Here is a 15,283-nt window from a genome sequence, read left to right as displayed (position 1 = left end):
CAAAGCAACCTTCTCTTGTTTTGATTGTATCTTTTGATCTAGTAAAAAGCAAAATATGGCCTTGGCATCAATCAAAAGCTGACACAATTGTATATTTCCCTGGCTATTGAATTGTTTTACATCAGCTATGGTGCGTTCAGTAGGACAAATTAAAACAGTGCATAAAATGTGACGGCCGTGCCAATTAAGGGCCGCTTGATTTCACTATGGGTTGCTAAGTAATCTCTTATATGATACCTTAGTAGTGGCCAATGAAAATAGATAAGCCTGAAATTCCGAATTGCCTATTGGCTAACCGAATCCGGCCCTTAACTGGTCACCGGCCCCTAATTGGCATTTTCCCTTATGAGCGATTGGGCAAAGTGCTTTGAGCAGTTTTAATTGACTTATGACACGCCACCAGTAGCGTCTAACTGCGTGGCGTCGGCCTTGTACATGACAAACTCGTCTTGAACGGTCCGGTCCGAGCTTAGAATGTATTTCCACACCAGCGTTGAGCGATTCGCCTCTAGCATCGAGTAACCAAAATGCTCATAATCCTTTACGGCGTTCCACGACGAAGTGTGCTTTGGTGAAAAGGATAGCCCTTCGGATTGGCCAGCTCCACCGCTTAGAATATGCACAGGAGCCTGAGGGTTCTCGTACACTTTGAAGTCTTCAGAGACGCCATCCAGTACAGCCTTGTTGTTCGCGATGGGCAAGTGCCGCTCGTAATAGTGTTTGTGGCCTGTCAGCACCACGTCCACCTTGTACTTGAGTAGTAAATCTTCAAATGCCGCCTGGACTTTTGCAGTCTGGGCGATGGGGACGTCGTTTTCAGAAATCAGAACACTGTAGATCGGCCGATGCATCCCAACGAAAATCCACGGCACGTTCTCTCTGTTAGCGTCTGCCTTCTTGAGATCCGCTTCGATCCAACTCAATTGATCAGCAAAGTTGCCGTTTTTGGTCCATATTGTAAATGCATTTGCCGGTGCGTTTGGGTAATCAGACTCGGGCGATAGCGAAGTAAAATGAATCGGACCATGGTCGAAGGAATGCCACATGTTCGATGTCCCACCACTCTCTCCGTATGGCATCTTAAATCGCGTGTTATACGCCGTGTAATTTCCCAACGCTTTGCTTTTTGAGCGAGAGGCCTGACACCTCGGAGAGTGGCATTCAGCTTCGTGATTCCCAACCAAAACCATGTACGGGACACGACTCATAAGTGGCATCATGGAGTTCATCCACTTGTTGTAAACTTCCTCATAGAAGAAACCAGCGGCTTGCTTCGCCTCCAAGAAGTCGTTGTCAGCGTATGAGATGTCTCCCAGGTGGTAGACGAGATCAATTTCGTCTGAAGTCATGTTGTTGATAGCCGCGATCGTATCAGCCGAATTCTCTCCGTCCCCGAGATCCCCGTAAATTAGAACGTTGAAAGTGCTGTCGTCCGTAGCCGCCCGCGCCGTCACGAACGAACTCACGTCGCTTGTGTATTTCTCGTCACCGCTGCTACCAACCTTGTAGAAGTACTTAGTATGCGGTTTGAGACCTGTAATCGTCGCGTGGTGGTGGAACAAATTGTACTCGTCGTCGCTGTAGTAGCTATCACTAGACACGAGGGTGTCGACCAATTCAAGCTTGTCCTCTGATCTTCCTACCCAGACGGAGCTATCGGTCACGTTCTCGAACGTTGCCCACGACACTGCCATGGCCGTACCGGTCTCAATTCCAGCGAATGCCAAGTGAATCTGCTGAGGGTAAAAGTTTACACCGTCCTTGACACGGCAGGACTGGTCGAAACTAAGGTCTCCGAAGTTGTAATTGTACTCGCATAAACTCTTGGGCTCACAGCCGCCGCTACTCCTATGGCAAGTGTGGTCATCTACGACAATATTTGCCACTACACTGGCAGCAGCAAATGCGAGGAGGCAGAGCAACATCATTATGAACTCACAGAGCGTTGTAAGCTTACTTGACCTTCAGGACTGTAAAAATGTGAAATGAATGCAAACAGAGTGGTGCAACACTCACAATGTAACACCAACAAAAACAATCGCTTGCCGGCCTTGTTTAGTTTGTACAGTTCAGTATTTATAGTATAAATTGTACGTTATTAGTCGGGTCACGAGACTAATAGCCACAAAGCAGGTACAGTACAGAGAGGAATTTCCATAATACAGTAGACATGCTCTGAATTTGTCCACCTGGTCTAGAAAAAATAAAATTAATTTGTCAGTACATACTAAGTGCGCGGCGAACTTAAGATTCACTATCATCCGCGCGCTACGCCTGCTAGGAGTTTTCTTCTTTCGCGATGGGCGCCTTCGTACTCTTGTAGACTGATACAGCCAGGCGAAGTCGATGGTCTCCTTCTCGTAATCCACCTTTAGCTTCCAGGCGAGGTTGTGGGGCAGGTTTCCAGGTGAGTTCATGATAGCCAACCCATTAGATTAAATAAAACTCAAAATCATTCACCCAGCGTTTTGCGTACACTTTTTCGACGTCAAACCATCGTTCTCTTCGACCTCGACCTGCTCGGTTGCTGGCAAATAGACCACCGCCGCTGCGCATCACATCGATCGATTTTCTGGCTTCTTCGGTGCTTTGTGGGCAGTTTGTAATGTTAGGATTGATAGTGAGCCAGTAGAAAGAGTCCTTGAGCCTGCGGTTCCATATTTCCGACGTGTTTCTTCCTCTTATTAGCGGGTGCTGCTGTAAATGCCAGACTGGCCGGTTGTCGGAACACTTCACCTGCTTAAATATGAGTTTGGATTGGCCTGATTTCACTTAATCTTTTTTTTCTTCTAGATTAGAAATCGCACATTCACCGACGGTTTAGCAATTTATCTATTAACGATGGTTTTGAAGAGATGTATCTCCTCCTTCAACTTTACGCTTTCATGTATGCAATTTCGGCTGCACCTTGTCAGCGTATCGGTCAAGAGAACTACTGGATTAGATTTTATAATTTCTAATATCGGTATAAGCCTGCCTAAAAGGACAGAAACACTAAGAGCAGTACAGTGTTTTCAGCTCTTTAAAACAGGCAAAAGTAGTCTAATTTAATAAACTTCATGCTCTAATTACATGTTATACAGTACAAGCATTCACAAGGCGTGGATTATAAATATATATGCATGGAGAGTAATGGGAAATTCTTACTTTTTTATAATTCAATCGGCACCTACGTGTATCATTTACTCGCATGCGTACTTGGCAATGAACTGGGTTTCTACAAATGTGAATTTATGAGCTTTTAATAAAGCTATCTGTGTACTGTGTATTTCCATCTTTTTTCTTTAAAGATTGGGATTAAATGTAAGGGTGAAAACACTGAAGCCGGCTCGGACAAACTAATCCAAGTTTAGCATCGTTATTTAACACAGGTAGGATAAGGTATCCTCAATATCCCTCACTATTTGGTGTTGTACAGGTGTCGGCAACCACATCATGAAACGACATTTAACATAATTTAAGAATTCGCTAATTATCTGCATTTAACAGCGAGAAATGCTTCTTATTATTACGCGTTGGACCAACTAGTTAACTCTCCTTCCGTAGTAATTACCACGTATGCGTTTTTTTTGCAGCTGAAGTTTTCCATTACCGGTACTCGTACATGAGCGCTGTACCATACAGTTTTAGAGAGCAACAGTGATCATTGATTGCGAGCACAAATTGGCATACTCTTCATGAACAAGCTGAATGTCCTTCCATCGTGAGTTACAATGCGCTGTTTTTTGCAACTGAAGAGTTTGTACATAAAGTACATGCCCCCAAATAAATCTCTTGAGGAACCACAGTCAATAGTGACCTTTATTTGCGAGCACGAAAAGGCATACTGTACCTCATGCAGATGTTGGATTCCACCAACGTATTGTTACTACATAACGTTTGAAGAGTGCTCAAAGAAACATGAACAATGTATCATAATTTGGTAGAATACAGTTACACTGTACCATATCATTGAATTATTAAAATAGCCAAGTTTTTACATGTATTTCTGAGTTGTTAATAAAGAAACTGTAATATGGTACCGTGTAGAATAAAATAATATCAAATTATGGTACTAAAATTTAGATACATAGGATTAGTATGCCACCGTGTCATGCGATCACGACTGGATCTGAGTGGATCATATAACCAGTGGGAATGAGCTAAATCTTTGAGGTCCTGGAAAGTAGGGCGAACAATCGAGAAAAACACAGGAAAAAATAAGTGCGGAAATAGGCGCGTAAATTTGATATTTAAAGGATCGAATTTATCAAGTGAATGAGCGCTAGATTACTTGCATAAACCTAGATACATGCGGCGGTGTGCTTCATGATGTTAGCACTTTGATAGTAGCGCTGTTTAAAAATATTCGTAGATATTTGAGGCGATTTAGGCATACAAAGAGACGATCCTCGGACCCCCCCACTACAAATCCAACAGAGAAGCATCATCTTTCGCAGAAGAGCAGGACCTACACCGATTTTTTGCTGGAGTGGTCTCAAAGCCTAACGATCGATCAGTCGAGGCGTCCTGTTGCGGTGCTCACACCGAGTAGATGAATGTCACTACCGTCGTAAGAGCGCCATATAATCAAGTTTAACGTAGAAACCTAGCAAATGTAACTTAATATCGAACGCAAATAAGGGAAAATGCCAATTAGGCCGGATTCGGTTAGCCAATAGGCAATTCGGAATTTCAGGCTTATCTATTTTCATTGGCCACTACTAAGGTATCATATAAGAGATTACTAAGCAACCCATAGTGAAATCAAGCGGCCCTTAATTGGCACGGCCGTCACATTTTATGCACTGTTTTAATTTGTCCTACTGAACGCACCATAGCTGATGTAAAACAATTCAATAGCCAGGGAAATATACAGTTGTGTCAGCTTTTGATTGATGCCAAGGCCATATTTTGCTTTTTAATAGATCAAAAGATACAATCAAAACAAGAGAAGGTTGCTTTGAACGGCCCTTAATTGGCATTTTCCCTTACCGTCTTCGTAGATACTTGCCTTTCCAGTCTTTCCCTTTCGGACGCTTTTTTTTCGCCCTGGATTGCCTGTATCTGATTGGTCATTTAGCAGGAGCCGAGTAACATACTTCTCTGTCCCATCAATTTATAGGGATTTCGTTCTTGTGTGTTATACACGAAAAATGTTACAATGATCCCATTGGCTGATATCGTGTTTCTTCCAATGATTTGATGACATTTTCCTCTGATTTGATACATATCGACTTAACGAGCAGTAAAACCGTTTGTAATTGAGCGCCTATTAGCGAGTGCTATTAATACACACGTCGATCGTGATTACGCTGATGTGTATAGGATCACCATATCGAAATGAGCATTTACTGCAAGTTTTGTTAATTATCGCAAATAAGCCTAGGAATTCCCAAAAATAACAGAATTCCCTCCAAACATGAGCCCACATTCATGGCGTTATTTACTTGCTGGTCGCTGCTATAAAGTCACAAAAAAGTTAGCAAATAGCACGCTGACTCAAGCTTCCGAACATGGATACTTAGACTTTTACCAAGCTCATATTGGCTGTGCGACTTTAAAAAACAAAAAACAATTCCTATAATTGGTGGGACAGAGAAGTAAGCGATTTCAATACGCTGATTGCAGATATTACTGGGAATGCCATATAGAACGCAGGATTAGTTCCACGGTATTCTGTAGATCGAAACGCGTAATGTTACCTTGGTCGGTCAACATTCGTGTCACCGTCAACATTTCTTTTTCTAACTGCAAAAACGTACGGAGTATTTCTCAAAGGATGAATTCGTGAGTTGTTGACATAACGATTCTCGGTCTTTGCTGTAATAAAAAAGTCGCGTATCGTACGCTGTACCGGCAGTTTGTGCGGAAAAAGAAACTTACAGCTCTGCCAAAGCTGATCTGATGAAAGAGGTCTTCTATGTAATTCTGTTGCAATATAGAAGCACATTTAAAATTTGCCACTGCCACCGAGAATTCCTGAGGTGTATTGTGCAAATTTGGCCACTGAGCAATACTTTCGCGTGTTAACAAATTTTCGTCGCCGGCAGTCACTAGACCATTATTCATCGAGTTGGAGAGTGTTCTAGACAGATTTGACAACAAAGCTAAAATAAACAGTTGCAAAAATGGATCTGCGGGAAGCCTAAGCCTTTAGCTACTGGGCGGATTGCCATTCGTAGTGGTCCGGATGGACCTCTACCATCAAATTTCTAAGACGCAATTGGGTATAATAGAGTCAAATGATTTGCAAACGTTGACGTAATATGGTAGGGGTCCACATGGGCCTCGAGACCGGGGTGCGAGCAAACACATTTTAGGGTGAAAACAAAAGAATATAGGGTGCCAGCAAAATCAAATCGGTTTCAGCAAGCAAATCACTTTGCTTTGGGGCGCCAGCAAAAGATTTGCGGGCTCCGGCTAAACAGCACTAACAAAAAGATGTGTACGCAACAAAGCCGGAATCACCTTCGAAGTACTTTAAATAGTATCAAAAACGTGACGTGTATTTACAGTTCTGTATGATTGGCACATTTTTCTCTAATGGCAACTCCAAGTCCAATATTAATAACTGGACCTTATGCACAACAACTCGCCAGGTCGAGTAAACCAGCATCAGCCGCTTGCAGGTTAGCCCGACCGGTTAGCTCGACCAGATGCACAATAACTCGACCGGTCAAGAAAACCAGCATCGGCCACTTGCAGGTTAGCTCGATCACATGCACAATAACACGACCGGTCGAGTAAACCAACATCAGCAGTGTGCATCTTTGCTTGGTTGGTTGGAGCGGGCGCAGTCGTGTTACAACCAGTTCTACAGTTATTCAGTATGAACTGTTTTTACTCCAGTTGACCCCCAACACGCCGTGTATTCACCTCATCGGCACCTGTGCTTATCCTACTAAGACCGAGCGCAAACCCGAAGGATGCCACGCCATTCCTGGGCACCTTTGGCGGATCATGCAACGAGCGCAGACTTTGTCAAGCTGCGAGCATCATACTTTTGCTGCTTCGGTGCATACGTAAAGCGTGAGATGGACTGTAAGATATGCAACGCCGTCCACGCTATGATTGAGACACGACTGGAGTGTATCAGCCCGACATGTGCAAGCAAGGAATATATGAGTGGAGGTATGCAGTAGTCGTGCAGTGGCAGTACTGGGAATGTACATCTAGACCTGCGTGGCGGGTCTACTGTAGCGACAAAAAAAAACGTTTAGGGGGAGGAAGAATGCGCTGGACAACATCGTATACCGATAACAGATGAAGTGAACAAATTTATTACTAGAATGGATTCATGCGGAGAACTACCACGAAACATTTGGAGTAACCTTCGTCGTACAGCTGATGTTGCACCACCTCCGCTGGGGTTACCATCGCGGCAGCAGGTGTCAGACTGTGTAAAGAGACTACGAAAGAAAAACTTCTCTCGGAATACACGGGAAGTCGTGAAGAAACTGACAAAAGAGTAACCTTATTTGGAAGGCATCGACTGTGACAAGGCATTTGTATTTGGGCCTGTAGATGATGCTGATGGATACCACGGATCGGAAAGGGCAGTGAAGAAGACCCATTTATTTTGGGTGTAACAACAACTAATTTGCTGACGAAAGTAAAGCAGCTTCACGGAAGCGAGCATTTTCGCTTGTTTCACACTGATGCGACCTTTAAACTGAGCGACCTAGGTTATCATGTTGTCTCGTGTGGATTCACGGATCGATCAAGGGTTTATCACCTTGCCGCAATTGTGATCGTCAGTGCTCGAACCCATAGAAAGTTCGATATGGCCTTGGACAGCGTCGCCAGAGTGTATAAAAGACTCTTTCAGACCACCCTTCGTTGCTGCCATCTTAGGCGATGCGGAGGACGCTCAAGTTAATGCACTTCGGGCCGTAGCTGCAATTAGTGACAGCAAATATTTGATCTGCCTTTTCCACGTTCTTTAGAACGTTCACAAAAGAACAAGACATCTTGAAACTGGGCCAGGGGTTGCTCTTTTCACAGGTATAATGGATATGCATTACGTGACAAGTTACACTGAGTATTGCGCTTTGAAGGATAGAGTAATTTCGGGTTGAAGGTCTGAGCCATGTCTAAGTGCATTTGCAGCATATTTGGAAGAGCAGTGAACGGAAGGCAGATATATGAGATGGTAGATTTTCCATTCCCCTTCACGTTATGCTACAACAAACAATCCATGTGTGGTATTCAACGCAACTGTAAAGGGGCATGTTCACCGCAAAACCAGTGAGATGTGCGCACTTTTGCGAAGTATGATAAGGTTGGCTGAGGATGTGGGGTCCGATGTGCCGTCACCGGCAACATCCATCGCGACACCAAACGGCGAGATTAAGAAGGCGGCAAAATGGATGCTGAAAACAAAGGCTGTGCTTCTGGCTCGTACGAACGATGAGACAAGAGTCCTGTTGATGCATATTCTGGAGGTGCATATTGACGCCACTGCGATGGAAACAATGCGACGCCTAGCAACCAACGTGGTTGAAACGAAGAAGATCCATTCGTACTAGGTTTAGTTTTAGAAAAGGCGGAAAAAAACAAGGCGTGTCGACTGTATCGTGACAGTGTAAAGTGGCCTACCCGCCGTGCACATCGTGCCAATATGCCACAAGATAGATGGCTCGTGGATGCTGAGAGCAACAAGTGTGGCTGTGATATTCATTTAAAGTCTGATGTGTGGTCGCATGTGGTCGTAGCGAGATCAGTTCTCGGTATCGGACCTGGGTACGGCGATAAGCTTATGAGTAGGCGAGCGCGTAAAAACAGCGAATCTATCGTGATCTCATTCAACCTGTGAGATGACGTTGCAAACGCCAGCTCCAACTGATACGAACAGCACACGTGGCTTCTGGATGGGTGCACCCTTTGGGGACAGTGCAGCTTGGAGAGAGACCAACCGTAATGAAAATGGTTATACCCCCTGCAACCATAACTGGGCCACACCAGCAGCGGGTAGCACGATTGGAATGTCTAGTTTTTGCGGTCAGCCACACACTGATTTATCCCGCCTATTGAGACTGTAGCGTGGACAGCTTTTGACCCGTGTATCATGAACACACACCATTTCTTACGGCAGCCGCTCTTGCAAAACCACGACAAGCTGGGTTTCGCCCCAACTCGACCAAACCAGTAGGTATCCAAAGCGAGACCGAGCTTTTAGCTCCCGCTGCTTCTTCCAACTACTCCCATGAACCGTACCAAAACTATTAGACATCCCTAAGTCAAATCAATAATTGCTATACCGACATCCACCGTCGCGATTCAAGAGAATTGGTACCGTCAAAATGTTAAGGGTACTTTTAGGCGACACCGCTGGGCTACCGCAGCTATTCAAGTGCTATCAATACTGTTTCTCCATCGATATATCGTGAACCTTACCACGTCGGTTTGATATATATCAGCAGAGGTTTTTAACTGATGTCATACCGGCCTGGAATAAATCGAGCTAACCTGCATTCGGCCGACTTAACCTGCACACAGATGCAACTTAACTCGACTAGTCGGGTCGAGTTATCACGCATGTGGTCGAGTTAATCTTCTTTTGGTCGATTTATCACGCATGTGGTCGAGTTAATCTGAACACAGATACAACTTAACTAGACCAGTCGAGTAATCTTTTCTACCAACCGTAAATGTTTAACCGGTTGAATTATGGACCGGTCCGTGTTTTTTATCTGCCTACCCCCACTGATTTGGATTTGTGCGGCATGGAAAATAAGCGCCGCTGCGGACAGTATACAGAGGTCGACAAGACCGCTAAAGATCTAGGCAGAAAACATGAAGGTGCGGTTATCCGCAAAGAACAGGAGGTGGTGGTGCTGGATGCTGAGTGTGAGCAGCTCGGTGGCGAACCAGAAGGAGCCGTGACTCCACCAGGTGTCGAGGTTAATTTAGATGCGGCTGGCGTGGATGACGGCTACTTGGTGGATGAGGTCCACGAAACTGATAATCGCGATCCGCTGACTGTAAAGTCACTTGATATGATTTTTTCAAGACTTCCAACATACGAATCAAGACAATTTTTTAAAAACCTTCAAAAGTTTTTACTTCGAGAAAAACCCAAGAATTACTGCAGTGCGACTAAAGAAGGTGCCAGCGAGCTCGCTATTGCCCCCTGATAAAATGAGCAAGATCCTACGAAGAAATATTTTTAGCGTTGCTCTCAAAAGGTCACCTCGTTTCAAGGAAAAACTGAAAATCTAGCTGAAAAGGATATCGCACTGAAAATCGAGGGTGTAGAAACATTGTCGACGACGACCGTCGGCATCATGAAGAAGTGGCACACTGCCATGTCGGCTGTCAAAGATATCAAAAAGGCGCTGTTGTGGATCCAAGCTATCGACTTTTCTATCGTCGTCTCCCCTAACTTCAAGGTAACGAGAGATAATGGCGCCCTGTCGTCACTCAAGGTAAGATATTCACCGATCATCTTAATATTATCAAACTATCAAACTAGCTGATGAACGCAAATTTTGTTTTTTACTTTACAGATGGAGTACATTGGCGTATCTGGAAATGGTTCGCTTAGTGACGGAACTGTTAATTTACTTCTGGTGAAGAACTTTGAAATCGAGCAGGCATTGTGGCTATCAGTACGGGGAGCATTGGAGTTGTGTTTAATGGGACTGTTGGGATTACTGCTGAGGGCCTAGCCAAATTGTGTTTTAGTCTATTGGATGAATTTGTCCTGTATCCACTTAATTGCATCGGTGTTCACTGGTGTGGCATCATGGTGCAGCTTGCCACTGAAACAGCGCTGGTGTATGATCCGATGGCTTCATCATATCAAAGTGATGTAAAAAAGATGCCACTAGCATTATACCACTGCTCCCACCCCCCGAACAAGGGCTCCCGATACCGAATTCGGACGTTTGTATCGGTAATGGGCGTCCAAGTAGACATCTATAACTGCGGGATGTTTGTCTTAACAGCCTTCGAGACATTATGCAGAGCACCGGCACCAGGAGGAGAAGGTAAAAAAATTAACGCAATACTTAAGCTATAGGTACTTTTGCATGTGCTTCTAAAAACTTAAATAACATCCTTGGTCTTTAAAGCCCATAACATGCTAGGTGAAGCGAAAGCAAGAACAAAAGCAAGTCTTAAAAATAGTTTGTGACCTGACGGGGGCTTAAGAAATCGTTGAACTAGCGCTCAGCAGCATTGTATATTACGTTGTAGCAGCACAAGCTAGTTGGACTGCGTGAAAGTGCAAATGCACCAGAAACAGCTCGAACATTAGACAAAGCGGCGATTTCGCATCGTTTCTTTAGAGGAAACAGTGCGAGCCTCCTCCGATCTTCCCCAGAAAATGTATATAAGCAAAGCGCAACAGGTCGTGGCACACGAAGTATGTTAGATTTACCGAGTAACACGCAGATAAAGCGGGAGTATATATGTGTACGAGCTCCTCACCGCTGCTGCAGTTCACAAACGTTAAAGCGCGAAATTCCAAGACGGGGAACCTATGAAGCGTGTCGAGTAGATTCCCATCTACATAATGCACCGTGCGACAGTATCAGAACAGGTATATTACAAGAGAAACGGGAGCTGCCCTCCTCATCTTCCAGTACGCCGCTGTTGGTGCACTCCGAGTTTGTTCTTAGGGACAATTGGAAGACTCTTCTAGAGTAACGGACTATAATTTCTTACAACTTGTTGAAGAAAGGGAACAAAACATTTTGCCGGCGCCCCGTTTTGTTTTTGCTGGAGCCCTGTTTTGTTGTTTTGCTGTGATCCCAACTGAACTTTGTTGGAGCCCTTTTCAAATGGGCCTCTACCTCATAATTTTTCAACAAATGTTTGCAAATTATGAGCGAAACATATAACGATTTGTATTGATTTCTGGTAGAGGTCCCATTGGACCCGACGCAAAGGCTCGGTAGTTAAAGGGCTAAGAAAAGTGGTTAGGGCTGCGGGAGAACGTATGAATTACACACAGCGACATATGGTGAGCATCACTTTGAATTAGTTCTGTAAGGGAGAGAAGACCGATGGTGGTACTAACAAAGACAGGGCGAGTATCGTTGTGCAACCCCTAGAACCTCGCAGACGAAAAACATGCTCTGGGGACTCTCGCGCACAGCACTTTCTACTGGAGAGTGCAGTGCTCGGCTCGCTGGTGAGCTCGTCTGAATTACACACAACGACATATGGTGCTGCCGACACAGCTTCCGTGGACCAGATAGATTTATTAAAAATTGTATTCAAAGAAAGAATACTTATTCTCACAAATATTTCAGTAAATCCAGGCACAAGCTGTGCAGTAGTGCGTCCCTTGTATCATTAGTGAGGCGATTGATAGATGATACAGACACCGGAAAGACTTAATAAAAACATTTACCTATCAAAACTCGAAAAGAAAACAGCACCCAATTCGAGATGTTTGTTGTTGTATGTGCATTACCAGTGCAAGTCGCAGACAACGAGTAATTTCCATATTCCAGTACTAGTGTACTGGATTCTGAAAATCGGGAGTTAATTCAGAATTTGGATTAGAAAAACAGTACAGCCCCGGTAAGTTGGTACCACGTAAAAATCCAGTACACTGTTTAACCCTTTAAGACCTGAGGTCTTAGAGTCCCTGCCAGGGCCTCCTAAAATGTAGCCAATAAGATTAGCGTATTTCGCAATTTCTACCAATGACTTATGGTCATTTACTAAAGTGGTATCTTTCTGGTCGAGTTAGAGTCCCAAACTGGGACTCTTAGAAAATAAAGAGACAGGGCACGACAGAAGGGACTGGCAAACGTTCTATAAATGTATATATAGCCAATCGTATGCTTACGTAAGAGGCCCCCTGAGGGACTCTAAGGCTTAGGTCCTAAAGGGTTAAGTACGCACACCTGACAGCAATATTGCAGCATTTAATTAGCGAGGTATTTTAATTATATACTCGCAATACAGGTAATGGGATGAATCATGTATCCAGTATCCAACTAAAAGTGTCCTGATAAGAAACTTCACTAATTTTAAAATAGGCATAGAATGATACTTGGACAGTCTCATATGCGTTTGTGTCCTCGAAAATATTTTTAATGTGATAAAAAACATATGGTAAAATAATTTGCCATTACAATTTTAAATTAACTTGCACCAAAATCTGTGGGTTTCATGGCTGTAACTGCCGACGCACGTATCGATGAGATTGATGCTGCAGAAGGCACGGCGCAACGTTCTGGTCAATCTGGTAGTAGCATCTGTACCAACTCAGACAAGTTTAACAAAGCGCGCTTCGCCAGCGGATATAGCAACTGCACTGGAGCTAAGGATTCTGCTTCCTACAGTTCGAGTCCAGACCGAAGGTTCCTCGCAACAAAACTACGGAACTGCATACAATCGCAGCGCGAATATTGCAGAAGATGGGTTTCCCTCGCAGAAACTCGCTCGAGTTCGTGTCATGGCATTTGCACTGCAGTGCGTATATCAGATTTTTGTCCAACAAACCAGCGTCAAGACCACCAATTTTGGTAACACAAAATATGGTTGCAAGAAACTGAATGGTGTCCAGTATTTGGTCAAGGTACGCCATCGGAAAATTTGCAGTGTCCGTTTTTCGTGAATGGCTATGGATTAAACTGTGTGCGAAAACTGACTAAAGCAAACTTTGCTCACAATCACGCAAAACATGTCGGGTTTACACGCGTTCCGTGTGTGGAGGGCTCAATCTTATGGCCATCAGCTACTATTCGTAACACCACGCAAGACGCTCAAGATCTTACATCGCTTGTGATGAATGACCTCGTGCCCATGCACGCAAGCTCAGCGGATACCCTTTACGGTAGGGCAATCAGTGACTTTCGTGGCTTCGATTTTGGCCCAAAGCGTAATTTCAAGGATGAAAAGTGACATTGACGACCGGCAACGAGGGATTTACTTGGTAGCACCTACAAAAGACTACAACAACCACGTCATCGTATTCGCTCTCGCGCTTGTTCCAGTGGAAAAGTACGAGAGCTGGACATGGTTCGTGCCTTGCGTGAAATCAGCTACAGGTCTCGACAAATTTACTGTGATTTCCGGCCGTCAAAAAGGACGTTTGGTTGCTGTTGCCGAAGCCCTCCCTTTGTCTGGTCATCGGTTCTGTCTACATCACATTATGGATAATATTAACCGGAAGGGGGCAATGCTGACAATTGACGATAGACTTATGATCTGTCAACTGGCGAGAAGCGATTGCGAAAATGACTACAAGCTGTTCCGTTGCGAACTCGCAGCCTTTAAACCGCTAGCTGTCGATTACCTCAACGAGATCGAAGGTAAACACTGGGTTAAGTATAAACTTCGTGAGGCTTTCGAGCTGCAAACGTACAACAAAATTTCTTCGAATCTATCGGAGCATGCCAACAACTGGATGGGAGTCAAACTTCGCAGCACCTAGCGTCTCATTGGTTATCACATGAACTGTAAGAAGCTGAGCGTACTTACATCCGAGAAACATTGAATAGCGGCAAATTGGCTACGACAAAAACAGGAGTCAGATTTAGTTCCGGTTCTTCAACGACAACACATGGATAGAGCTACGGCTGCCGGAATGGGTAGGATTACGCCTCTCATGGAAGGTGCCTACTCTGTTCAACACCTTGGTCCTCAAAATCAACAGGGGTATATTTACGCTTGGTGACTTGTTCATCTTCCACCTTGAGAATGCACATGCGGGAACTGGCCAGATGAAGCGTTTCCGTGTGTTTAAGCTATTTGTGCAGCGAATCTGGAGGGCCTCCAACTCGAAAAATTGTATGATGCCGAGAAAATGTCAATTGGTTATTTTCGCGATACATAAACTTTTTCGTTTCGACCTTGGCCGACAGACATCACATTGACGACCGACTCGACGCTTTTGGTACCACCGCTCCAGCTAGATGAAGAGCGACGCGGAAAGCGCGGGCTAAAACCAGGTCCGAAACCGAAGCATAAGCGCAAGCGTGCTCAGAATGCTCTGTAAGCGGCCGGAGCTATTCCAAAAATTTGCATTTTCTTACAAACCACACATTTAGTTCATTAGCTTTATTAAAACTTCTACAAATTCATTCTATTGTTTTACGTTTCTATAAATCTGAATCAAAACGCGAATCCGCTAGTTTGTTAGCTAAACGCTTAAGAGATGTAGCTTTAAAAGCATTTTTGATAAGTCCTTAAACTGTAAAAGTACCGTTGGTATGAAATAGGTTTGAGTTCATTGTCTATTGAAATACTCTAAAATTTCTGAAATGTATAAACTGTAATTTTTGTCAATATTTTTGCGCTAGAAATAAGAACCTGAAGTTGTAAAGTTAAATTGTCT

The 15,283-nt window shown here is 44.1% G+C and overlaps 1 protein-coding gene across 1 annotated transcript; it reads right to left on the bottom strand.

The window, feature by feature from the left end:
* Nucleotides 1–386: 386 nt before the first annotated feature.
* PITG_02869 (calcineurin-like phosphoesterase) lies at nucleotides 387–1,925 on the bottom strand (the record flags this gene model as incomplete). The annotated part of the gene is made up of 1 exon (XM_002907705.1): nucleotides 387–1,925. The coding sequence occupies one exon, from the start codon at nucleotides 1,923–1,925 to the stop codon at nucleotides 387–389; it is 1,539 nt and encodes a 512-aa protein (XP_002907751.1).
* Between the last annotated feature and the right edge of the window lie 13,358 nt (nucleotides 1,926–15,283).

Source organism: Phytophthora infestans, genomic scaffold (genome assembly GCF_000142945.1).
Source record: "Phytophthora infestans T30-4 supercont1.3 genomic scaffold, whole genome shotgun sequence".
In the NCBI taxonomy this organism is placed as follows: Eukaryota; Oomycota; class Peronosporomycetes; order Peronosporales; family Peronosporaceae; genus Phytophthora; species Phytophthora infestans.
The sequence above is the reverse complement of the archived record's forward strand: the minus strand, read 5'-3'. Positions and strand labels throughout refer to the sequence as shown.